The sequence below is a fragment of the Tamandua tetradactyla genome, chromosome 7 (assembly GCF_023851605.1).
Source record: "Tamandua tetradactyla isolate mTamTet1 chromosome 7, mTamTet1.pri, whole genome shotgun sequence".
Taxonomy (NCBI): domain Eukaryota; kingdom Metazoa; phylum Chordata; class Mammalia; order Pilosa; family Myrmecophagidae; genus Tamandua; species Tamandua tetradactyla.
Genome location: NC_135333.1, coordinates 132,522,336 through 132,547,765, shown reverse-complemented (window position 1 = coordinate 132,547,765; position 25,430 = coordinate 132,522,336). Strand labels below are relative to the sequence as shown.

The 25,430-nt window shown below is 42.3% G+C and overlaps 1 protein-coding gene across 2 annotated transcripts in view; it reads right to left on the bottom strand.

The window, feature by feature from the left end:
• Nucleotides 1-5,414: 5,414 nt before the first annotated feature.
• The window catches only part of RASSF3 (Ras association domain family member 3), an 82,645-nt gene continuing 62,629 nt past the window's right edge, over nt 5,415-25,430 (bottom strand). The window contains exons 2-6 of one of the 2 annotated variants that reach the window (XR_013155773.1): nt 15,763-15,870; nt 13,741-13,978; nt 11,982-12,091; nt 7,995-8,194; nt 5,415-7,553 (exon numbers count right to left, since the gene is read on the bottom strand). Coding sequence is in view for 1 of the 2 variants with exons in the window: in XM_077111307.1 (XP_076967422.1) it covers nt 8,045-8,194; nt 11,982-12,091; nt 13,741-13,978; nt 15,763-15,870 (606 nt within the window). In the remaining variant the exon portion in view is untranslated. Of the gene's footprint in view, nt 8,195-11,981; nt 12,092-13,740; nt 13,979-15,762; nt 15,871-25,430 lie in introns of both variants that reach the window. The other variant, XM_077111307.1, reaches the window with a different exon arrangement.

The following is a 25,430-nucleotide window of genomic DNA, read 5'->3' as shown; positions in this document are numbered from 1 at the left end:
GCGGGATTGTGTCCTTTGTTTCAGTCCCCAGGTAGTAATTTTGATAAGGTGCTTTTTTCTTGATACTGTTGAATGTTTTAATCACTCACTTAATCCTCACTGGATTGTGTAGTCTCTGCCTGGACTCCGTGAACTCTGTTGTTATAGCCAGAAACAATCCATAAATGAGTGTGTGTGACTGTTCCAATAAAACTTTATATACAAAAACAGGCTGTAATTTGCCAACCCCTGTTAAGATGCCTCATATCTTTCCTGTCTTTTCTGAAGACCAAGTAGAGATTGTTACCACCCATCTATAAAACTTGCCAGATAATACTATCAGGAAGAAAAAAAGAAAAGAAAAAACAGGTAATTTGGTATACCACAACACCAAGCTCACTGGTGTAAGGGCCTGGGATGTGGTGTGTCCTTCCCTAAAAGCTAACGAGTTAAGTCTTTTACTGTTTCATGGATGCGAGAAGACATGAGATTCCTGTGTCAGAGACGAAGGACTCGACTGCTCACAGCAAACAGCATGAGCATGTCTGCTCACCCTTGCCTGGTGCAACACAAAGGGCCCAGACGGATACCTACTCATAGTGGGTTTTGTTACAGAAGAATGTCTAGCTGCCTAACTTGGCGTTTTATGGAACAGCAGGAAACCTGCCATTTTATGGCAATACTTAAGCAAGCCTGCTGTTTGTCCTAGAGGAAGAATTATTTCATCCTGCAGTGTTTGTCACTGTAAACACCATGGCCTGGGTCAGGATGTACGCAGGGACGCATGCTTAGGGCCTACAGTGGATTGCCTCTCCCACAACTGTCAGCCATAAGGAGATCTGGGTGGGTACATAGGTAATTCAGTGGTGGAATGCTCGCCTTTCATGTGGGAGACCTAGGTTCGATTCCCAGACCATGTACCACCACCACCCCACCAACCCCAAAACAAATGAGATAATCTAAGAAGACATCCCTCCCCGGTCCTCCCCACAGGGCTAGGGAGCTAGAGAAAGCCAAGAATAGCACTTGTGTAAATGGTATTTCTTTACCTGGAACTCAAAGCAAGAAACCACAAGGGGGAGGTAAGAAAGATGGGTACTGGCCTGTTAGATTTCAAGACAGGTAATACCAAGATCTTGAAGTGAAAAGGATTGAAGGGATGAAAAGGTCACATGTCCAGTTCACATTCTGAGAGATGCCCTGTCTAAAGGGGGAAGATAGAGTGGAGCCTCTCTGAAAACTCATCTGCCACCAGGCCATCAACCAGGAGGAAAGCATCTGTACATAGACTCACAAAGTATGAACAAGTATAGACTTCACTGAATCCCATTTATTCCACTAAGCCTGTAGAACTGCCCCGCAGAACCAAATTCCCTACACATAGTTTTTGTTTCCTCTCCCTGTACCACCAGGGGGCTTAAAAGTCTAGTTATATGTATCCCGAAGTCTTTAGGAAAAGAGGCAGCAACTAGAGAAGCCAAGGGGCACTGTGTTGCAATCTTTACTGAAGTCCTAGAAATACCTATGTAAGGTGTTCAATTGTGGAACTTGGAAAAGTATCGTGGAACAGATGTCAGATCTAAATTTTAATATTTGAGAGGCAGATTTCATGACCACCTTCTGTCCTTGAGGCTTGAGATTGATATGTATTCTCTTTAACTGAAACTCAAACTGATGTAAATAGCTCCTAAAGTGATAGAGATACAAAGGAAGCTTGTGTTATCCTTTATGTAATGAAAACAGTTCTGCAGGGTAGGTATTTTCCTCAATTTAATTTACCCAAGCTTATAATTTAAGTCAGGATTTGAATGAAGATCTGGCTTCAAAGCAACTTTCTGTTACACTGTTGGCTCTGTGCTCTATGAAGTATTTTTCTACCCAGCTCATCATATATATATCTGCCTTGTAGTGAGCTTGGTTATGAAAATGTCAAAGGGAAGACAGTCTATTCCTATATTTCAGGAACTTATGTAGATAGTTAAAATGATAATTGATACTCTTACAGGGAAACTATACAGTTTCACACTAAGGGGGAGGTGTTACTGTCATTCAAGTGGCTTCTTGTCCCATACCATGGCATGGCTGGTGAAAAAGAAGAAAAAGATCTCTTTTTGCACCTTGTTTAATTATTTGGAGCACGGTTATGGCCAGCCTTCAACATGGTTCACAATGATCCTTGGGGGCCCCTCCTCCCACACTGCATTAAGGTTAGTCTGTGTAACCAATAAAAAAGGTTGCAAGCGATGGTGTGTGACTTCTGAAGCTAGGACCTGAAAAACACAGCTACTTTGTGTTGCTCTCTTGGATCAGTCTCACTGGGGGAAACCTGCTGCCATATGGTGAGCACATCCAACCAGCCCCATGGAGAGGTCCACATTGTGAGGCACTGAGGCCTCCAGCAAACAGCCAGCCCCAATTTGCTGGCCACATGTTGAGTGAACCATCTTGGAAACAGATCCCGTGGCCCATCAAGACTTTGGGTGACTTTAGTCCCGGTCAGCATCTTAACTATGACCTCCTGAGAGACCCCAAACCAGAACCAGCTTGGGAGCAAAGCTGCTCCCAAACTCCTAACATTCAGAAACCACGTGAGATAAACGTCTATTGCTGCTTCAAGCTACTGAGTTTGGGGGTAATTAGTTATGCAGCAACACATACCTACTAAAATGGCCAAGACTGGTTTACGGACAGAGAAAGTGGGACAGGCTTTTTTGCTAAAACCCACCCAAATGTAGGTACCTGAAGCAATGCAAACTTTTACATAGGGAAAAAAGTGCATTATATTTTTTAAGAATAGAAAGCAACACTGGTTCCCAGCTATTGTTACTAAAACCAAGTCGAAGTTTTTTTTGTTAGAATGGGTGCTAATATGTTCTCAGCACATGTTGGAAAATATTTTAATGGACTCTCTTGGTTAGCAAGCTCCGGTCACAAATCCAAATCTCTCCAATGGGTCTCCATACTCACAAAAGCTGATGTGGGGGAAAGCAGCACAGGGGATAAGAGCTCTTTTAGCAGCTGCAGCATACCAAGATTCTGACTTGATTTCCAAGGCACCTGTTGTCCAAATCAAGATCATTGGTCACTTATCCCTTGCTTCCTCCCAAGGCTGGGAAAGTAGCTTAGATGCACAAATGGACTCTGTTTCTGCTTAAGTCCTTAAGAAAGTGGCTGCTTTATGTACTCTTCTTTCCCAGTCCCCCTATCACCCAGGCTCTCCCAGATTAGATGAGCAGCAACTTCATTAGGCCTCAGTTCCACATGACAACTTGAATTCTTTGTCGCAGTCTGGAATGAGTGACAATTTTGACTCACACATCAGAGCATCTTACAGCCTAGACTACACTTGCAAGGCTGCTGTCACAGAGAATAAAGCCCATGACACCCACTCTCATTCTCTGCACAGCAGGTGAAAACAACAACTGTAGCCCCCAATCATCCAGGCCCCTTTCCTTCTTCCTGTATACCACAGAAGGCTCTGTTAAGAATTCAGCCAATGAGATACATGAAATATGTGATGAGAGGCAGGAAGCTACAGTTCAGCGTTTGCCTACAGAAAAGCCCGTTCTTGTGCCAAGCTGCTTAAGTGGATGTTTCCAAACATGACTGAAATGTGTAGTTCCATAAATCTTATGCCCTGCAGCTAGAAGAGAAACAAAATGAGTCAACGATAAGGTCCAGTCTCCAGGGAAATTACTATGAGGGGGAAGAACTCACAATCATGGAAATATTGCCCAGAAATAAACCTGCGTGCAGCCCTCTGGTTTGGCTCACTCAGCCACACGCCCTGCCTTACATGACGTGACAGTATGGGCCATTCCCTAGCCCCAGCTGCTCTAAGCACTTTGGCTCTTTAAAAAAAAAAAAACAAAAAACTTATTTTCTGCTTATCAGGTATGCTTCAACTGTCAGATATGTCCCTCTTGTAAATTCATCTCAGATGCTTCTAGATGAATTTTAGTGTCAACATGGCAGGTAAGCATCTTAACCCACTAGTAAAGCAGCCATAGGGTACCTTCACATTCACTATCTTATTTAGCCCCCACAACACTGAATTTGGTTACCTATCCTGCCAGTTTCACCCATGCAACAGAGCCTCTAAATGAAAACACAAGATGTTTCACTCTGTGTAACTTAATGTAACCACTTAAATGGAAAGGTAATAAACAAAAAATAGATACTTAAAAAAAAAAAGATGAAAAAGCACTCTGACACTGAGATGGTTGTCTTATTTCCCACAAATCCCAAACACACCCAAACAGGCCCACTTTCAGATAAACTGCCCATTACAGGCAATCTAGCAAATCTTTAGAAAGCAGTTTACCTGAAAAACTGGGCAGAGCTTACAGAAAAAGACCATGGAAAGCCTTCCACGCAGGCTCTGTCACCACGGGCAGACTGGCCTTGGGGAAAGCTGTGGAAACAATTTCTGGTTTCCCCATCTATAAAATGGGAATAGTAACAAAACCTACTTCCTTGGGAGAGTAAATGAGTTAAAACACACTTTAAGAATGCTGCCTGGCACATGGTAAGCAGTACACATTTGCTATTACAGTATATGCTTTCCCCCTTTCCAAAAAAAAAACAAAATACCCTCCAATGCAGTATAAAATTCTTGATAGCCGATTTCCCAACATAAGAATATTTATCTTAACAACAGTTATCAATTGCTGACAAATTCTGAAAAGCACACTTGGGCAGGAAGTTAACTCCCTTTTTGGGATAAAATTTCTAAAACATTCATTCTCCACCTTGGGTTTTAGGTTACCCAGGCTAGAACTACCAAGCTAGATTCCTCGGCACATTTCAAAGAAAAAGGGGAGCTATATCGAGCCATAATTTTCTATTGTAATATTTTTCACTTATAAAGCAGCTATTGTACTGTTTTCCCCTCACCAGTAGGTGCCAGCCTCGTTTTTATTGTCCCCCAGTCCCTCCAGGGGGCAATCTAATAGTAAAAACACCTATAGCAGATATGGATGTATAAAAAGATAAGAAAGCAGTGGCACGAACAGGGTGCCACAGCTAAGGGAAATCTTATCCTTCCAATTACCACTTCTGTCCCCAAAACTTTCCCCCATCCCTAATAAATCCCTCAGAGGGACTTCGAAGGAATTGACCATGTTCTACTTTAGTCACGGGAATAATTTTTAAAACTGCGTGTTTCATACATTTTTTAATATGTGATATATTTCACAATTAAAACAGTTGTTTTAAGTCAAAATGCAATTTGCTATATGGGCAGACACTCAGCTAGGATTGTTTGTTTTTTTCCCAGAAAATAAAGCAAAAGGGCAAAGAAATATGCCCTACCCAAACCGAGTGAAAGTTGACACTTTCTGGCATGTGTCTCTGTGTATCTGCAAAAGAAGGCTCATCCCACTCCTGGGACCTTCTTTTACTAGCATATGATCATAAATAAAAACACACAAATATCAACTAATAACTGCAAATTTTAATAATGAACACAACTGCCATTCCAGAAACAATTTTAGGGCAAAAAAAAAAAAAATCTTCCCTATAAAAAATAACATTAAACTCATCAAAATTATAAATATTATAACTTTTTACTTCTGCAATTTAAAATGCTCCCCTGCAATACAACCCCTTCACTTAATATCTTTCCTGTACCATCACATACTGAAGAGAAAACAGTATTCCAGCAAAGCTTAGATAGTTTAAACATAAGAACTTGTAAAATAAGTTTAAAAAAATCTTTCTTTGGCCTTCATGGCTTTTTTCTTCTTTTAAACATTAAAAATGCTGCTGCAGTAACCAGTGTTTGGGAGAGAACATCAGTGGTCCAAGAACCGTGAACTGACAGAATTTCAGTACAGTAAGTTTTCCAAATCACATCCTGTAGTGCACATGACAAAGGTTTTGGAATATATAGATAAGGATGCCTATTTTAGACATGTTACTTCAAGTAAAAAAAAAAAAAAAATTCACAGATACCCATCAGCTACCACTTTAGGTTTGAACAGTGTCTTAGTCTGAGAAACAAATGCTTCACAAAATATAAACTTACAGTTGAACTGGGGTGGGTAATTAAAAGACCAGATGGTTGATAACAGGATACTCAAACCCCAGGCACTGTTTGAATAGTAAAACCAGTATAAAAATCATGAAAGCATTCCCTGAACGATAAAGTGTTGTGTGACAATGTCACTAAAACCTCATCAATGCACTAAAAAAAAAATTACATGCAAAATTAAACAAGATGCGCCATACATATTTTATAGCTAGTTCTACTTTTTTTTTTTTAACTTTCCTTAAAAGCTTAGGAAGATATGATTTGTCTCAGTTACTTGTGTGACACAGCATAAGCAACACTTAAATCTGCCTCCTACAAGATGGGTATTTGAAAAGTCAGAAGAGATGCAATACAAAAGGAACAGTTCACATAAGAGGCAAAGAACTGAAGCACCTTGGAATTTCAAAAAGAATCCATTAGGTGTCACCAACATGTTAACAATTCCTTGGGAATTTATAAATGAAAAATATCTAGACTAAAAATAGACTTACTTAAGGCCTCTCTGGAACCGCAGCATAACTTTCTCATTGTTCTCAGATAAAACGGCTGCATTGAGGTTATTTAACCTGATTTAAGGAAGGCTTCTATTGCACATGCATTTCTTTGGTTGGCAAAACATGCACTTTTGTTAAAATAAATATTTCCATACAGACCTCTTGTGGTGTGGTCGGCTGGTACATCCTTCCCTACCTTTCTTACTGGATTCCTACCTATAGTCAAAGTAGTCCTTCAGAACTGAGGATCTGATAGCATTTCTTTAATCAACATACCCTATTCTACACTATATAAAAACCAACTTCAATTTCTAAAAGGGTGAAGGAAAAGAAGAGAAGGGAAAGGAAAAAAAAAAAGAGAGGAATAAAAAGAATGATTGTCATAAACATTTTCTTAGTCCTTAACCTGATAAATCTCCTAGCTAACAATCCAGGGAAAAACAGCTGTTCCCAACCCTTCCCCTTCACCCAAACGCCTTTTTTTAATCTTGGAAACCACCTTGAGAAAAAACCACAACGTGACAAGAGTTAGCAAATGGTCCTAAGTCCTGGGGAACGGCCCCATCAGCCCGGAACAGCTACACCAATAAGGCGTTCTACTCCTCAAGGGAAAATCAGGGAGCAAGTAGCTCAACCCAAGAAGTCAGATCCAGCCTGTCGGGCTCAACGCTAGCCCCGTCTGTCAGATCCACCTGCCCACGACGCAGACTGTCCTTCTCAGCTCCAGAGTGGATGAGCTCCTCCTGCAGGCTTAAGTGCCCACCTTCCTTAGCTCTGTTCCCACATTTTACCCACTAGGAAATTAAACAATCCTAAAATGGGCTCAACCACTCAAAACTGAATGTTTTTACTTGTTTACAAGCGAATCCACTACTCTCCTTTACCATGAACGTATTCACAAGCCCCGTGCTCCCATCCTCAGAGCTCCTACTCAGGCCTTCTTCCAAACTTGCTCTTTCCTTTCTGTGTCAAACTCCTTCAAAATCCTTCACAGAGTCCTCAGGGATCCCAGCTTCCTGTGCCTTGCAGTTCACATGGATGACTTCCTTTGACATTAAAAACAAAACAAAACAACAGGTAGTTTCAACATAGAGCAAGTACTCAAATAGATTCCTTGTTAAGCTCTTAAGAAATCATTTGCACATCCTAAGCTTAACATCATATCATCACATAATTAAAATAACTGAAAAAAAAAGCAGGGGAGAGGGGGAGATGGGGCGATGCTTCAAAGCACTCTAGAATGCTGCCTATGCTGGCCACGTGATTCACAGCTTACAGAGAGGTAACACCACGGGCTATCACTTAACTGGAGCTTTCAGAGGCCCTAACACAGGACATTGAAGATGCAGGATACAGTGTGACCTGGGGTTTGGGGAACTAAATCTAGAGACACAGACAAAACCCTTGCATCATGGGGCAAGAAAACAGCCCTCCGACGAGAGAGAGATGCTTGCTGCTACTGTACACAGAGGCTGAGCACGTTCCACCTGCTCTGAAAAGCCGGCACAGTCCCTGAGTGGCTGGCAGCCCCCATGCCTTAATCGGGTTTCCACATCCCGCCAAGGGCTTCTTCAAGCTTATGTCTGTAGGCCACGTAGCGCCTCTTCAGGTTCTGCAGCTGCTCATCTTCCTCCTTGTCCAAGATGCGCAAGAAATTCTGTAGTTCCGGAAGGCTGAAGGCTTCCCACTGTGAAAGGACACAAAAGAGAAAAGGGCAGGTGTTGAAGTCAGAGTCGGACTCAGGAAGGGGGATGGCAGGCACATGGAGGTGAGGCTGCCGCTCCCCGCCCCTCCCTCCCAGCCCACTGCCTCCGAAGTAAAGCCAAGCCTGTCACCAGCCGTATCGACTCTCCAAACAACCTTCTGCTCCCTGCTCCGGCTGGTCTCCAAAATGGCTCTCCCCTCCACTCCTCACCTTATTCGATCCCCAGAAGCAACAGAAACAACTCACCTCTCCCTCCATTGTAAAACACGCTTCCCTCTAGTGGGAGCCACTGCCACTGCCACTGCCTTTCTCACCTCCACAGCCACCTTATTGCCTCCTACACACTTCTTCAATTGGCCTACTTTTCTCCAGCTCTTGTTGCCACCCATCCACCGCCATCATCTTCCTCCTGGGTCCTTCTGACCGCCTCTTGCCTGGCCTCCTCACTCTGCTCCTCCCTGTGTTCCCCTCTACCCACCTGCCCCCCAAACAGGCAGCCAGGGCGCTCTTTGTAAAGTGCAAATCTGGTCACACCTCTGCACTGCTTAGGACCATTCGAGGCTTCCCTTACTTATTTAGCACAGGTCTCTCCAGCCCCATTCCTCTCACACTGTCTTCGTCCTTCACTAACTCAAGTGGCTTCACACATGTTCTCCCTTCCACTACTGTGCCTGGCTAACTCCTACTCACCTGCAAGTCTCAACCTATATGTCATCTGCACCAAGGAGCTGTCCCTGACTCCCCCCCACCCTTGATGCCCAGGACTAAGTCTATTGCCAAATCCCACCGACACAGTAGTAAAAGACTGTGAATATAACCAACCCAACTGAACTGAATGCTTAAAGTGGTTAAAATGGGAAATGTTATGCTGTACATATACATTATCATGATAAAATGTTTAAAAAAGGAAGATCCCACTGAACCCCAGAACCCTTGATTTCAACCAACATTTAAAAATCATAATGATGATTTGCTTAGTATCTAGCTCACCTACACCACAACTATTGAACTTCTCACTATTTTAGGATTTGTCTCTGGTCCTGGAGGCTCTGAATTCTGTTTCTTTAACATTTAGCCCAGCACCTGGCACTTAGCAGCACCAAAGAAATGTTTTTTGTTTGGCTGGTTGTTTTAATTAAAGCACTGAATTTCAAGGAGGGATATTTGGAATCATCTGAGAGGTTTTTTCAAACTACATGTCTCCCCTTCCCAAAAGGGGTACCTGGGTCCTGGATGAAATCACCACCACAGCTTGGATACAACTTCTGATGGGGACTCAGCAGGTGTGACAGTAGGGAAAGGACTGAAAGCAACTTAGTAAAAATGAATGGGAGGAACCTCCAGGAAGCTGGCATGGAAGGGAGCTTCGGGACATGGTCCTTCCACCCAGACAGCTAGTACACAGGCAGGAACAACCTGAAACTTCTGTTCTGGGCATCGAGGCCAGAGGAACACTGTAAGGCATTTAGAGAAGAGCAGAGGAGGCTGATAAACTATGATAAAAAATAGGGAATTGCTCTCTCCGTGCAGCACCTGCTGACACCCGTCCCCCATTCTTGGGGTACAGGCCCTGGAGAGCTCACTGTGGACAGAAAAAGACATAAAAATCCTTTTCTCCAAGAACAGGGGTGAGCAGGGTGGGTGACTGATCATGGCTTTTGATTAGTAAATTAAGATCACTGAGTCCCTCCTCTGAGCTAGTACCACAACAAGCCCTCCTGGACAAAGGCAGGCAGCCACTGTTTCAACTCTACCCTATTCTGGCTGAGAAAGACTGACTTGGGAAAGTCCTCTCCTGGGTGACCCTCCTCCCAGGCAAAAGCAGCTAGAGGCAATGAAAGGAGAGTTTGAAAAACACCCCCCCCCAAAATGAAAACTATAGATGCAAAGCAAAAAGAACAGATCAAATTCCCAAAGAAGGAATAGAGGAAAGGAAGCTTTCTCCTAGAGGTGAGACAACTGCATAAAAATTGCAACCTTAAAAACTGAGTGGGCCATGGTGGCTCAACAGGCAGAGTTCTCGCCTGCCATGCTGGAGACCCGGGTTCAATTCCCAGTGCCTGCCCATGCCAAAAAAAATAGAAAAAAGAAACTGAACTACATATCCAGGGTAAGAATGACATGAAAAAGAGCTCTAAAAATCTGATCTGTGAAACAGGAAAATTCTAAAGGTATTGAATAAGGTGTATTTGTTTCAAAGAAGTCAATCAAGATAAAACCCTAGACAAGAGAGAGAAAGTGACCTTCAGAATAAACACATCAAGATAATCGATGCCAAGACATCAGCAATTACATGCAGGCCATACCAAGAAACAGGAAGATATGAACCAGTCAAAGGGAGCAAATTAAATCTTCAGAGGAGACACGGAATTTGGAACAACTAATCAAAGATGTTCAAATAAATCTCCTAAATCAATTCAAGATGAAGAAAAATATGGCTAAAGACATAAAAGATATGTGAGCACAAAGAATTTCAAAATTTATAAAGCAACAAAACAGAAATTATGGGGACAAAAGGCACAACAGAAGAGATAAAAAAAATACACAAGAAGCATACAACAGCAATTTGAACAGGCAGAAGAAAGATTCAGTGAAGTAGAAGATGGGAAAATAAAAATCTTAGAAGAGAGAAAAAACAATGGGAGAATTTGAGCAGTTTGTCAGGGATCTGAATGACAGCACGAAGCAAATAAACATGTGTCATGGGTGTGTCAGAAGGAGAAGAGAAGGAAAACATGATAGAATGAATATTTGAGACACTTCAAAAATATATAAAATCACTGTCTTTCTAAAACTCCCTAAATTTACCTAATTCACTAAATTATTCCCTAAATTCCTAATTTACACTTCCATATAAATTTACTACCTATAAAGCAAGTTTATATTCATTTCTCATTTGTGACTCAACATCACATTTTATATATCTTTAGTCCCATTTTTCAAATGAGGACTGGAAGATTAGAAGATTCACCCAGGGTCAAGCTCCTCACTGACAGGGGACGCGGAGGCAGGAGACTCATGGTTTCTAGCTCTTAGCTCACTGCATCACAAAATGTCCTGCATGGATGTTTCGTACCATTTCCAGACAGCACACTGAGACCCAGCATTTGAGAGATTTGCTCAAGTGTCATTTTAAAGTTGACACTTGAGCTAAGGCAGTCTAAAGCACTTTTTCCTTCAACTGAACGGGCCAAAATACAATCCTCCCTGGAGAGAAATGGCAAATGACGCATATGTAAACATAATTTCTTAATCATTTGACTGGGCAGGGAGAAAAAGACTGTAGAAAGTAATATATCTTTTATGGGAAAGAGATTGAATTTCTTTTTATTTCCCTTTAGAATGAATTAGCTTGGAGACTTCTGTTAGTAGCAAACATATGGAGAGTGTCAACTTTCAAAGTTAGGCTTGATTAGAGTTGGAAGGGGTAAAAACGACTCTGGGTAGAGATCAAGTTAAAAATGTGATCGCATCCCACCTCTGAAAATTACATATCAGTGTAATATTGTAAGAGAATAATACTGTAAACTAACTTGAGGTTCATTTCTGACAATTCAAAAATACACAGAAAGCCATAGTCTATTGGACCACCACTCCAAGACAGACAGACAGACAGACAGACAGACAGACAGACACACACACACACACACACACAGAGTCTCCTTCACTCTCTGCCCGCCCTGCCCAGTGGGGTAAAGTCACTAGATCAGAGCACAAAGCAGGGACAGCTGTTCTGTGTAGTTTAAAGGAATAATGAACTATCACTTACCTCTCCAATGTCATGCTCACGAAGAACAAAACTAAGCGTATCTGTCCTGGGCCCTGCCACCAAACGCAGATGGAGTGGATGTTCCTGGTCTGAGAGCTTGCAGGCATAGACTGGGTAAACGAAACAAACTGCATGTTACACACAGACTAGCCCAGCTAGCGTGCCCTCCTATTACCACCTCTCCTTCAGATAACATTACCAGTCGATATTACATCAGCTCTAAGTCACATTCTCCTCCTCTTATTACCAACAGCCCTTAGCCCATGGCAGAAGGAAATCTATATATTCTTTCCTTTCCATCCACCCAATTGAACTGTGCCTTCATTAAGAAGGAAATTTAAATGGGTTTTAACACAAATACGTATATGATCGGTTCTGTTCCTTCTTTTAGAAAACAATAAGAAACTAAACTGTCCAACTCCTTTTTTAAAAAAATAAGCATATAGCATCAAAGAACACGAAATCAGAGCTTTTCTAGCAAAACCTCTTTTCAGATGAATAGTTAGTATTCACAGCCTCAAACAAACTAAACAGTCAGTATACAAGTTCTGGTGGCTTCAAGCACAGCTTTATGTATGTCATGCTACACACACAGGCCTGGCACTGCCTGCTGTGTCCAAAGATCTGCCAACTACGAAGATAATATCTCAACACGATGCTATTACTGTCAGATTGTGCAGCTAACAGCCAGGTGAGCAGGCAAAGAAGCTGGCGCCATGGAAATGCCACCTGAGCTCATCTCATCACTGATCTGAGCACTTCCGGGTAAAACACATACACACCGCCAGCACACTTTAGTCTGCACTGCAGGTGCCACTTTCCTTGCAGATATAACTTCCCCATGCACCTAAGCCTGTGACTCCTGAGTCCTGTCCTCAGAACAGGTTCATTCATTTCTATAATCCATTTCTATAACTCTGCCTGGCACATGCTATGCATACAATAAATGTATGCAGACTCGGCAATGAGCTGGGTTTCATCCCCATGTAACTGAAAGACATTCCTGTCATATCAAAGTTGGTATATTTTCTTCTTATAGATGCTTTCGGCTTTACCCAGAAAAACCAGAGAAAGCTTAAATAGTCTATTGTTGACACATACACACCATTTTCAAATTAGCATTGTTCGATTTCAGTGCAACTGCCTGACCTAGAATACTTTATTCAGTATCATGCAGTAGTTTAATATTCACTTTAGATCTACTGAAATGTGGGTATTAAGTTTAGACCAACAGACCCTAGATCAAAATGTTTCTCTTCCACTTTAGGTGAGAGAAGACTACACATCCCAAGAAACTAAGAAAACAAAAACTCAGCAATGTGCCGTTTATGTCCGTCTGAAATGTGCTGTAAAACACGTGTGCCTCGCTGTCCTCAAGGTCTCCCAGAACTCAAGTCCATCAGATGCAGATCAAATGTGGAATAAACTATGGAAAACTTCAAGCACAAGAGGCATGCTTTTTGTCTGGAAGAACATTAAAATCAAAGTTACCCTCTCGCTGTTCAATCACAAAGTCTTCCATAAATGCCCACCACATGCAGACGCCTTTCAGCTCCCCCAGAACCACCACTGTAGGACTCAAAAATATGGACAGCAGGAAACGGTAAAAGCACACGCAGTGATCACCATGGCCTACAGAAGCTGTCCTGGGGCTGCGACATAATTGACAGAGATCAATGCATAAGTCTTTCTTCTGCTAATGAGGACTTCAGGCACACATAAAAGCAGAGACAGTTTAATTCTAAGCGTGGCAGCATACCTTGATCTTCCCTGTGGCAACGCTTATAAAGTGCAAACTTGGCAGGGCTGTCGGTCACGAGAAACTTTTTGAGCAGGGCCTCAATCACTTCCCCAACAGTGTTTGTGCTGCTGATATGAAGTGTGTTCGTACAGCCATTGATACTGGAAGCGAGTTTTCCAGGGTTCTGAGAAGTCTGTGGATGTTTGCAGAGTTCCATCTGTACTTTAATGAAGCCAGTGTAAATCCCATTTGAATTCTGAAGAGGGAAGAAAAGCAGGCACTTAGGTGGGCATTTTAGGGGAGGGGTGCATCAAAACTAAACAGGAAGGTGAAACACTCTTTCTCTTGTTCTTTTCTTTCAGAGCTGGTGGCAGAACTTCACCAAAGACTTCCCCCTCAGGGAATGACCTCAGAGGGAGGTGAACCCACAGGCAAGGGGCAGATGTAGCCACTGAGTGTGGCCCACTGGGTCGCAGACCCCTGGTCACTCGGGCCTTCTTAGCCACATGTGGAAGGTCAGGGCCCATGGGTGGGGTTACAACTCCCCCAGAACAGATGCTGGCCAAACCACAAAATTTATTAAAGGCTTGAGGGATATTTCTAGGTCAAAGGTTCAAAGGAAACATCATCCTCAATTGACAACTGACAACTACAGAAAAAAGGAAGGTCATAATTAAGACTTTGAAATACCTAATAAATACTGACAGGATGAAAAACAGGCCATTTTTATTCTCAGTAGCTGTTACGATATGTACTTGATTGCATATTTTGCTTAAGCGTTTTTATATAGCAAATATTCCACATAGCAGGGAATACAGAATGATGCCCTTTCAGGCATACTGAGCCAGTATTGTTTTAAACAAATTCAAACTACAATGTAAACAACACATATTTTAGGCACTTGTCTTAATTTGTGGTAGAATTACAGTTTCTTGAGTTGCCAAAAATAACAAAAATGGTTTTGTCTCTTTTCTTCCAATATTGAGTAGATTTAGGAAAAAAACTTATTGTAGTGCTTTATGGACCCTGTGTCTGTTTTCATCTCTACGGGGGAATAAAATATGGCAAGTGGAATTTTTCTCCTTTGATGAAAAATATGTCTGTTGAGAAAGGAAAAAAAACAACACTGCTGGGATAATGAAGAATAATCTTGAGATTATCTGCCCCCCTTGCGCCCCTATCTTTGGTGAAGTCCCACTGGGGAAAGGAAAGGGAGCCTTTATCACAAGGGTTTTTCTATTTAAAAGCTCCTCCCCAGGGGTTACAGAATTCAGTAGGGCCTGTTCTGAACAGGTCACTCTGTCCTTTGCTGAACTCTGTCAATTCATAGCCAACAGAGGGAGAGGCAGCGGTCTCAGGGCCTGGACTGCGGGCGGCACGTGGAAGGTCACCAAATGGGCAGGCCAGGCAAAGCCACAGGCCCAGCTTAGAGAGGGACAGGAATGATCTAACTTTGTTGTCAGCTCTTGTTACATTGTCCCCAAGCCCTGTCTTTTCTCCCTCCTACACCTTTTCTCCCCACAGTGCATAAACACTGACAGACAACTTAGTAGACCTGTAATAACAAGGCATAGGAAGCTGAACTTGTATACTTTATCTTACACTGACAAGCAGCTCAGAAAAACCTTAGCTCAATTGTATTCCAGTCCATGGGCACAAAATCCTTTTCCTGACACTTTCTCATTTATTCTCACAAGATAAAACTTATCTGAGTTCTTGTTAGGATCTGAGTTGTCCTCTGTCTGTTCAATGGGCAATGATTACATTCGATGCTAAACACCCTTTGAGAGATCACAAAATCATTTTTAAAATAAAATTTTTAAGAAGTTTCATTTTTTGAAAGACAATTTAGCAACTGGTTTTGAGATAAAGCTACTTCTAAACAGATTAAATTAGAAAGGTGTGGAAATATTCCTTTTTCCTGCTCTATATTCATTGACTTAACAATGTTATTCAGAGATTTTCAAATATACAGATTGTAGTTGTAGGACCAACCACTGTATTTGTCTTTTCACCTGCGTCAGTAAGGTGGTTGCTTACCAAGGTCATCTTCAATTTGTCTGTAACTGCTAAATTGTATTTATGAACTTTCTCTTTGATTTCCTCCTTGGTGAGGTAATTGTGGGTTTCCTTCTCTTTCTCCACATCCTAGAAGAAAAACAAGCCAGGTCCACATGAGCAATCACAGAAAAAAAATGCAGATAAGTTAGTTAGTGATCTTTTTACATTCCACACACAAACCACAGTGCACTTTTCCTGAAACACACATACACCATCACTCACACACACACTCACACACACACACACACACACACACACACACACACACACACACGCTTTCTTTCAAATCTCCAGCTCATCCACCAATTCTGGTTCTCTTTCCTTCAGACTATAGTTTTCTTGAGGTATATATATCAAATAAAACTGATGAGTCAGTGGCTAAAAGCAACACTTCATTAAATATTATTTTGCCAAAAAAAAAAAAAAGTTTTTGCTAAATGTCCTTTCTGCAAAAATACCATTCCTTCAGAGTACCAGCTAGATTGGCCATTTCTATTTTAAAATAGTTAAAGATACATATCAAAGGCTTCGCTTTAGCAGATTCTATTAATTTTATGGTCTTTATATAGCTTTACAGTACTTATCAGCAGAAGGCACAGTAGTTAATAAATATGAACTGCACTAAACCACTGACCCGTCGAGCTGCACACAACTTCCAGAGGGTAATTTATCTGCCAGACAAATCCTCCTGCCGAGATACAAAGGGCCACACTCCCCCTGCCCCGGCTCCCACACCATCCCTGCCTGAAGGGGAAAATATTTATAAAATCTTTTCACTGTGAAGAATTCACTAATGACTGATTGCCTAAAGAGCTTAAATAGTGATTACCATGTGATCACTGATAGTTGAACGTGTTTTGTGACATGGACGAATTCGAGCATGCCAGGCACCTGACCATATTGCATTTAATTCTCCCAACAGCCTAACCCAGGAGGCACTAGCCGTTCCGGCTTCCGGATGAAGAGATCCAATTCTAAGAAGTAAATCAGGCTGCCAAATGAAGCTTAACTGCGACGTGGAGGCGACGGAAGTGCAGTCTCATCTCAAAGCCCACCAACCTCAAACATTTACCAGGACCTCTCAGTTTATCTTCTCTCATTTAATCCTCACCACTGTGAGCTAGCACTATCCCCATTTTACAGGGAAGGACAACTGAGACTTACAGAGGTCCAGAGGCCCATCCAAGGACAACCCAGTAGTTCAGAGACCAAGCTCAATTTTAACCCAGCTGCTCTCTATGTGCTTTCCACTCAATCAGATAGGTCTGGAGGGTTTTGGGTGTGGGTGTTGGAACACTTAGATAAGGAAAGGCTGTATAATCAGATTCATATCAGAGAAATTTCTTCTCAGAAAAGAAGATGAAGGATCCTAAAAATCTTCAGGGCAAAAAAAGGAAAAGCAATTAAAATCTGACAATTCCCCAGAAAGAAAACCTTTGAAAAGGTGCCCCTTGCAGCCAGGTACATCATGCCATCCCCACAGCTGGATAACTAACCAAGCAGCCATTTGTTCCCATCCACTCACAGTGTCCTAGTGTGCTAAACACACACACAATGGCTACTAGGGAACTTGCATGAATACCGTATCAAGTATAAAATGCTTCTTGATCCATTCAAACCTCAAGTTCTTTGTTTTTTGAGCCTGAGAGGGTTGTGCTGACCATAAGCTAGCTCAGGAACATTTCCATTCCAGCACCAGCATGACAAGGTTTAACATATCCGCATTCTGAGCAATCATAGAGAAATATCACATTCTCCATTAGATAATGGATTCATCCCCTAGCTTCAGGGGCAGGCCTCAAAGTCCCCTGGGAACATTCTATCTGCCAGTACAAAATCCCAAAGCTGTCAGTGGTTAGAAGAAAAAATAAGGCTGTGGATTAAAAGAATTTGTTAGAAGCCTCAAGAACTAGTTCCAAAGAAATTTAAAACAAATATTGCATCACTCTGCTTGCCCAGCTCTTTCCAGTCGACAATCAGATGGCTACTGGACAGAGGTGAAGAAGAAAATGAGGTAGTCTTTGTCTCTACATTAACTTTTAAGTATTAACTGGGCAAATATTTCTTAATGCATATTCTAAAATGGGCATGATAAGACACTTAATGATTTCATATATGTGGGATGTGAGGTTCACAGGGCCAAGTGTACCAATTCCAGCAAGACCAGTGCTCTAATTCTGAGGGTGTCACCAAACAATCTCATACCCTGGGACTTACTAGCCTTTCCGGGCCTGTCCCCTCATTCACTATTAAATGAAGGAACTAGAGGTGATACCTGGTCCAATAAACAGGATCTGGTTGCAAAGATGAGATGCTGTTTTCGTGGGTGTGACCAATGGAGCAATATGGTTCTATTTGAGCAATCAAGGAAGCCAAAGACTCACCACTAATAACCCAAGAAGAGTAGGCCACACTGGCTCAGTGGCAGAGCTCTTGCCCGCCAAGCCAGAGACCCAGGTTCAGTTCCCTGTGCCTGCCCATGTATGAAAAAAATAATAAAAACATGGAAAAAAAATAAAACATGAAAAGGCTGTTACATATACACAATAGCACATATGAGCGGGAGTTCTGAGAATGAAAGAAAGGAAAGGAGTAAAGGAAACGATTAAGAACAAACATCGGGGGTAAGTAAAGTTGGTCAGTTCTTAACAACAGGTTTTGCTAATGCTATCAAAGTGACCCTTTCTTGGGCCCTCTCACATGAGCATGCCAGAGGCAGCAGTCCTGAGAAGCTTGGGGACATTTTAGAAACAAGCCAGTCTAGAATTGGACCCAAGGATCTTCACGATCCCTTCCAGGGTAAACATCTCATTATTACAGGATCAAACGGGAGCAGCTAAAACCTAAAAGGCCATGATCCTATACTTTAAGTCAACTAACGTAGCAATTCTACACCAAGGCCACAGACCATGCCTGTCCAGTCCACCAATACTTGCTGGGCTCCTGCTGCTTGCTGGCACTTGCCTAAGTATGGGGACTTCAGACTTCACCACCCCTCTCTCCTGGTGCTTACTGTCTACTAGCCCAGGCTGAGTATGAGTGAGCAATGTCAGAACACAAAATCCTTCAAGAATGAAAACCAAGGACGGTTTCTCTGAGTGCAGAAGTCTGGCAGCTGTGGGAGAAGGCAAGGATGTATGAGCTCAGGTTCCGGAGTGGAAGAGAGAGGTTTTATTTATGTCAGAATTAGAATGACTCTTAATTTGGAAAACTTTCAAATGAGTTACCTCTTCAAAGGTGACCCCCCCATCCCTCCCTTTCCTCTTATATAGGAAAAAATCCTCCCCTCCTTCCTCCAACTACAGTGAATATCAATGGGAGCCAAATTCAAAGGGCAGGCTTTGGGAACACAGCTGTATTCGCAGAAAGGAGGGGGGGGAATGGGGCACGCCAGGGGAAAGCAGGTATTAACAGGTGCAAAGGGTGAAAACAAGGAGAAGGTGAAAGAAAACTATGTGGGGTGTGGAACAGATAAAACACTGAGCATAAACATAAATCTTTAATTGGGATGACGAGGAGAGGAAATGGCATGGGGCACAGCAGCCAGTGAATAACACTGGTTATTGTTCTTGGCAGACCATGTGGCTGTGACGTCATGCCCCGAGTGTCGGCCTAAGTTACAAGTCATCTTTGTAGAAGTCACCTTTTATTGTATGTTCCCCAAATCCTTAAGATCTTCAGAAAGAGAGTCCTTCCAAGCAAAATTATAAACCCTAGGCTTTTTGCTCATATTTTCATCTAGCAAGGTCTCGGGAGCTACTCTGGGTTTAAGCGTCCGTTCCTGGGTGTGGTCACATGACTTTTTTTTAATCAACCAATGTTTTCATAAAGGACATGCCCTACCTCACAGAGACACACAGGAGTCCTTGTGCGGTGTGGCCCAGGCTGCACTCAAGGAGCATGTTAACAATCCCATGAACAATGAATCACAAATCAGACTCCTAAATTATACCCCTACCAATCTGGGGAAAAGAACTGAGAATTTTTTGTACTATTTTGCAACTTTTCTGTAATCCTGAAATTATACTAAAATTAAAAATAAATAAATAAAAATAAAACAATACACTTGACTTGACAGTGACTGTTAAAGAGAAAGCAAGGAGATAAAATGCACCCACTGCTCCCTCTATTTTAGCCTAGTGAAGGTGTGTGGGCTACAGTTTAGACACGCTGAGGACTCAGCTCTCTGCCACTTTTTTTGCTGTGTGACCAGAGGCAAGTTAATTAACCTCTCTGAACCTTGGTTTTCTCATCTCTGTAAAATGTGAAATACAATATCTACTTTTTAGAACTGTTACGAAAATATAACACAACCCATTATTCAGTAACTACTTTTGAGTGCCTCCTTACTGATGCCTTTGCCTGTACCTGTGCTTAAGGCTCTGTCAGGCACTTAATAGTGGGCAAGACAGTTGTGGCCCCTGCCTTTCTGCCTTTTCTTGGCTATCAGCTCAGTAAGGTTGTCTTTCTTCTCCACCCACCCACCTTTTTTTTTTGTACTACTCACCTCTTTATGAAATAAAGCTTCCCCACCCCAAAAGGCAAGGAGCATAGATTCTCTGTCTGTAATGGGGGACAATATATGCACAGTGCCTGATGCTAGGGGCTCATGACAGACACTCAGTACGTGGTTCCATCACCCTCTTTATTGGGGTCCCACAGTTTTTATGCAGCACTGCTCTGACACGTGGCCAGGTTTGGGGTGCAGCCTGTGTCAGGAGAGAAAAGTAAACATACCTGGTCAGCAGGCAATTTCTTCAAGTGAGGCTGTAGTCCACACCTGCATGAATTCCTACCTTTTTCACTTCACTTCCAATTTTGGAAACACGCAAATAAATGTCTACCCATGTCCCAACAGACCGGAGTACCTACAGAATAGGTTCCAGCCTTGTATTGTGTACAGAATAGAATAAAGCACCAAGCTCCTTCATAACTAAGCCCACACATTTCTCAGAGCAGTGGGCCCCTGCTGCAAATGGAATGCAGGGATAGCTTGAGCTCAATCATATGTGGTACTGACTCCTTCCCTTCCTTCCAGGCTGTTTTCATTAAGGATATCAAATAAGGCACCATGGACCTGACTGAAAGAGAAAAACATTCTCTTTCCACCACAATCATGGAGGGGCCTTGAAGCAAACCAAGGCAAGCTCACACTTAATGGTATTAAGTATGTAAGTGACTTCTAGAAGCTAGAGAGCAAGCAGTTTGGGGGTTCAAAAGAAATTTTCGCAGAATGGATAAACAAATTGCGGTACATCCATACAGTGGAGTATTTCTGGCAATAAAAGGAAATGAGCTATCAAGTCACAAAAAGACATGCAGGAAACTTAAATGCATATTGCTTAGCAAAGGAAGCCAGTCTGAAAGGCTATAAACAGTGTGATTCCAATTACATGACATTCTGGAACAGGCAAAACTTTAGTGACAATAAACAGATAAGTGGTTATTGGGAGTTGTGGGGTGGGGGGATGAATAGGTGCAGCACAAGGGATTTTTAGGGCAGATAAACTATTCTGTATGATACTGTAATGATGGATATGTGATAATAACCATTTGTCAAAACTGGTAGTACTGTACACTGTAAAGAGTGAAACCTAATGTAAACATTGGACTTCAGTTAATAACAATGTATTGGTTCAACAATCATAACAAGTTTACAATAATGCAAGATATTAAGGGAAAATGCATGATGGAGAGGGCATATAGAAATTCTCTGTACTAGCTGTTCAATTTTCTGTAAATCTAAAACTGCTCTAATTTAGTCTATTAACTAAAAAAAATGAGATGGTAAAAAAAAAATTTTTCAACAAGTCAAGATAACTGCTTCTGAAGTAGACTAAAGAATGATAAGCAACAAAACACTATTCTGAGATTTCTTTTAGGGATGCAAAGTGGAGACTCTATGATTAATACAGACTTCAAAGGATTGTCATCCTAATCCTGGACAGTCCAAAAGAAGCCTGCCTTCTGCACCGGGAGCATGTCTTGCGTCAATCCTAATGCATGTGTGAATGAGAAGAGCCACTGGGGACAGCTGTATATTTACATTTGATGTCTCTCTGACATTCTTCACTTTCAGTACCACAACCTCTATCACAGTCGGCAGAGGTGCTGAGGGGCCCCAGAAAGTTTTCTCAAATAAGGACAGGTCCCAGCACTGTCCAAGGGCATTTTCTGTAATGATGGAAATATTCTATACCTGCGCAGTCCAATGCAGTACCTACAAGCCACATGCGACTACTGAGCATGTGAAATGAGAACTGAACTTTATATACTATTTAGTTTTAAATTATTTAAATGTAAACAGCCACACATGACTCACAGCTACTGGACTGGACAACATGAATCAAGACTGTAGTGTACACAGGTGTAAATGAAGAATAAGGAAAAAACTTACAAGAAAATAATTTTTTAAAATGTTACAGTTAAAAAAAAACAACTGTTCTAAAGCAAAGAATTGTTTGTTTCTGGGATGCTCAGTGTTGCTATTCTCATCTTGAAAGTCCAGCAGGCAGCTTGCAGCCATGTCCTCCTGGCACCAGTGTAGACAAGCTGCTGGGGTGCCACATCTAGAGACTCTGCGCTTATCTTGGTGTGCAGCCCTGGCATGCTGATTCATCCTGGCCAATCCAGAGTAGGTATTTTTCCTGCAGACAGGAGGGTTTTCTGAAATGGCAGGATACAGAGCTGAGGCTTTCCTATCATTTATGTGTACATTTGGGAGCTATCTTGCCTGGACTCAGTTTGTAAGTCTCTCTTCTTCTTCTTTTTTTTTTTAAACATGGGCAGGCACTGGGAATCAAACCCGGGTCCTCTGGCATGCAGGCAAGAACTCTACCTGCTGAGCCATCATGGCCTGCCCAAGTCTCTCTCCTAATGCAGCCATCTAATATGCTCACTTTGTTCATGATTCTGATAGCAAAGGAGTTGAAAGGATCTAAGAGTCCCCTCAACAGAGACATCACTGTTACTGAGGGTAGGAAAAGTAAGTAGAACAATGGAGAACAGCTAGAAGGGACAAGAGCCAAGGCAGAGCACATACAGCATTGCAGAACAGCACAGAGCCACCTTTCCCAGACAGTGCTCCATGGAACACTAATCTGTGTACCCCCCTCCTAACCTGTGTACCTCTTTTCAGGACTTTCAATGTCCCTTATAACACTAAAGGCTCTGAGAAGTCCTGCTGTCATGTTAAGAAGTCTATATGAGCATACAGCAAGGAAACCTTAAGAGAACAGATTTATAATAAAGTTGTGTGACATGCTTAATTATGTGCAAATAAGCACATTATACAGGACCCGAAATTTCTTTTCTTTTATTAGTTATTACCTTGCTGAGTGGATTCTGTATCACTAGGGGATATGAGCATACCCAAACTGCATCTGTTGAACTTGACAATTATAAAGAACCTCTTCATCCCCAAGGCTATTTGTTAAACAACAATAGGAGAACAGCAGAAGGGAGTCTAGGTGGGTATTTCAGAAAACCTTTTTTAAAAAATGAACTTAAAATAGAACTAACCAGGGCGGGCCATGGTGGCCCAGTAGGCAGAGTTCTCACCTGCCATGTCAGAGACCAGGTTCGATACCTTACAAGGATAGAAGTACTGTGCTAGCCTTTTTTTTTTCTTGCCGAATGCCACTCATTTTATTTTCAATTCATCCAAGTTGTATCCCCACTTCTCTTAGTACCCAGTGCAATGCAGAGTCCATCTTTTCTCTCCTACCAAACATGTACCCCATGCAGATCCAGGCTGTAAGGTTCCTGTTCATCTGTTATCTGTGGTACCTCACACACTGTCTGTGCCCATGTAAAAGATTTTTATCGGTCTGCTGCGAGTTAGTATAGTTATCATAATACACATTTTTTTCCTCCTGCAAAAACATTTTTTACTTTGTGTATTTACTCACCATCATGGTACACTCTAGGCATTCCTAAATTACACTGTCTCAGTACTAATCTTCTCTTCAATGCATTTGTAAGTAAGAAAAAGAGGAAAGGGGGATCAAAGTGTACTATCAATTATTGCATTTATACTCTTTACCTCCCCTCCCACTTCTGTACCATCCTACCCATCAACCTGTGCTTTAACTCCCCCCTGAGAACAATATATTCACACATGTTCCTACTGCTCACCTTGTCATCTTCATTTACAACCCCCACCCCACCCTCTAAGGATCCGAATGATCTTCTGTCTTCAAGACCCACTCCACCCAGGAAGCCTTCCTAACCACAGCAGCCCTCACGTCCCTTTCCCCAGAACCCCCATGCTACCCCATCAACTGAGAGCTACCATCCGCGGTGCCGCCTACAGTCTGTTGTTTCCTGTGGTTTACTCTGCCCCTCAAATACCCGACAGTGTTTAAAAATCACTTCGGAGACACTGTGCTGGCACTGGCACTGTGCTAGGCACCAGGAGGTGGGCTCCGTTCTTTCCAATTGAATCTGGTGCCATAAAGCTAGAAGACAGCACTGGCAATTGTGCTTTAGTACATCTCATCAATCCGCATGAAGTTTTTCGCTCACTTCTCAAAACTGAACGGATTTTCAGAGGCATACAAAAGGCCTTTTATAATTCCAGATACAAAGTTTTATACGCTTCTGTTATCCATTTGCATCATCAAAGAAAGAGAGTCCTTCAAAGCATGGCCCTTATATGCCCTCACCCACTCGGAACAGTGAAAGCAGGCATGAGCCCAGCATGTTAATAAGATTAATTGCAGTTGGGATACACATTAAAAGAGCCTCAACTGGGCCTTCTATGACCTCATTTTTTAACCCCCCTGGTTACCAGTCCGCCATACCCTATATGGTTGTACTTTTCAAACCGGGTCGCGTGCCAACAGTCAAACAGCCACTCATTTGTTTGGAGCCAGAAAACAAACTTGGAGGTGGACCAGTCTCCCCAGAGTGCCCAGCTTGAAATCCCAACCTCAAGGCATACCAGATTACAAGCAGACTTAGAAATCTGTTTGACGTGTTTTCAAAGAGGGTCAGTTAAGATGCTATTCATTTCTGAAAGGTGATATGTCTCACAACTGGTTTAACTTTCTTCAAGTTCTAGGTGAGCGAGGTAACAAAGAAAGGAGAGATTACTGGCAGCCTCGGCACCGTGCACATCCAAATTCAGCTAATCAGCTTTGTTCACTGGAAAAAGAACGTGGCCACAGGTGAGTCAGCAACCTTGCCACAGCCCTCCTTGCTGAAGTCTACACCCAAATGGAAGAAGCTGATTCTTAGGTTCTCAAAGGAAGGTATATCCTCAAGGACTTAGTTTCCCTGATTATCAAATGGGAGTGAGTGTTAGACCGTGGTTCCTTTCAGCAGAAAGCTTTGTAATATGTTACACCCCCTACAACACTACCCTAATCAAACACCTACAAAATAAATCCACTGGGTGTTACGAAAGTGAACTTAAAACTGGAAAACTCAATATAAAAGACCACTGAGGGGCCAAGGAGGGAAGTGAGGCTGACACATGGTGATGGTGCCCATTCCAAAGTCTGGAGGAAAGCATCTCACTGCTCAAGGCTCTTCAGGCTGTCCAACTGCTATCTATGTCCTTCTGCTAGCAGCAATTATAACTGTGGATCCGAAGCCACAGTATGCTAATTCAGGTTAGCCCAGGGATACTGGAGCCTCTTACT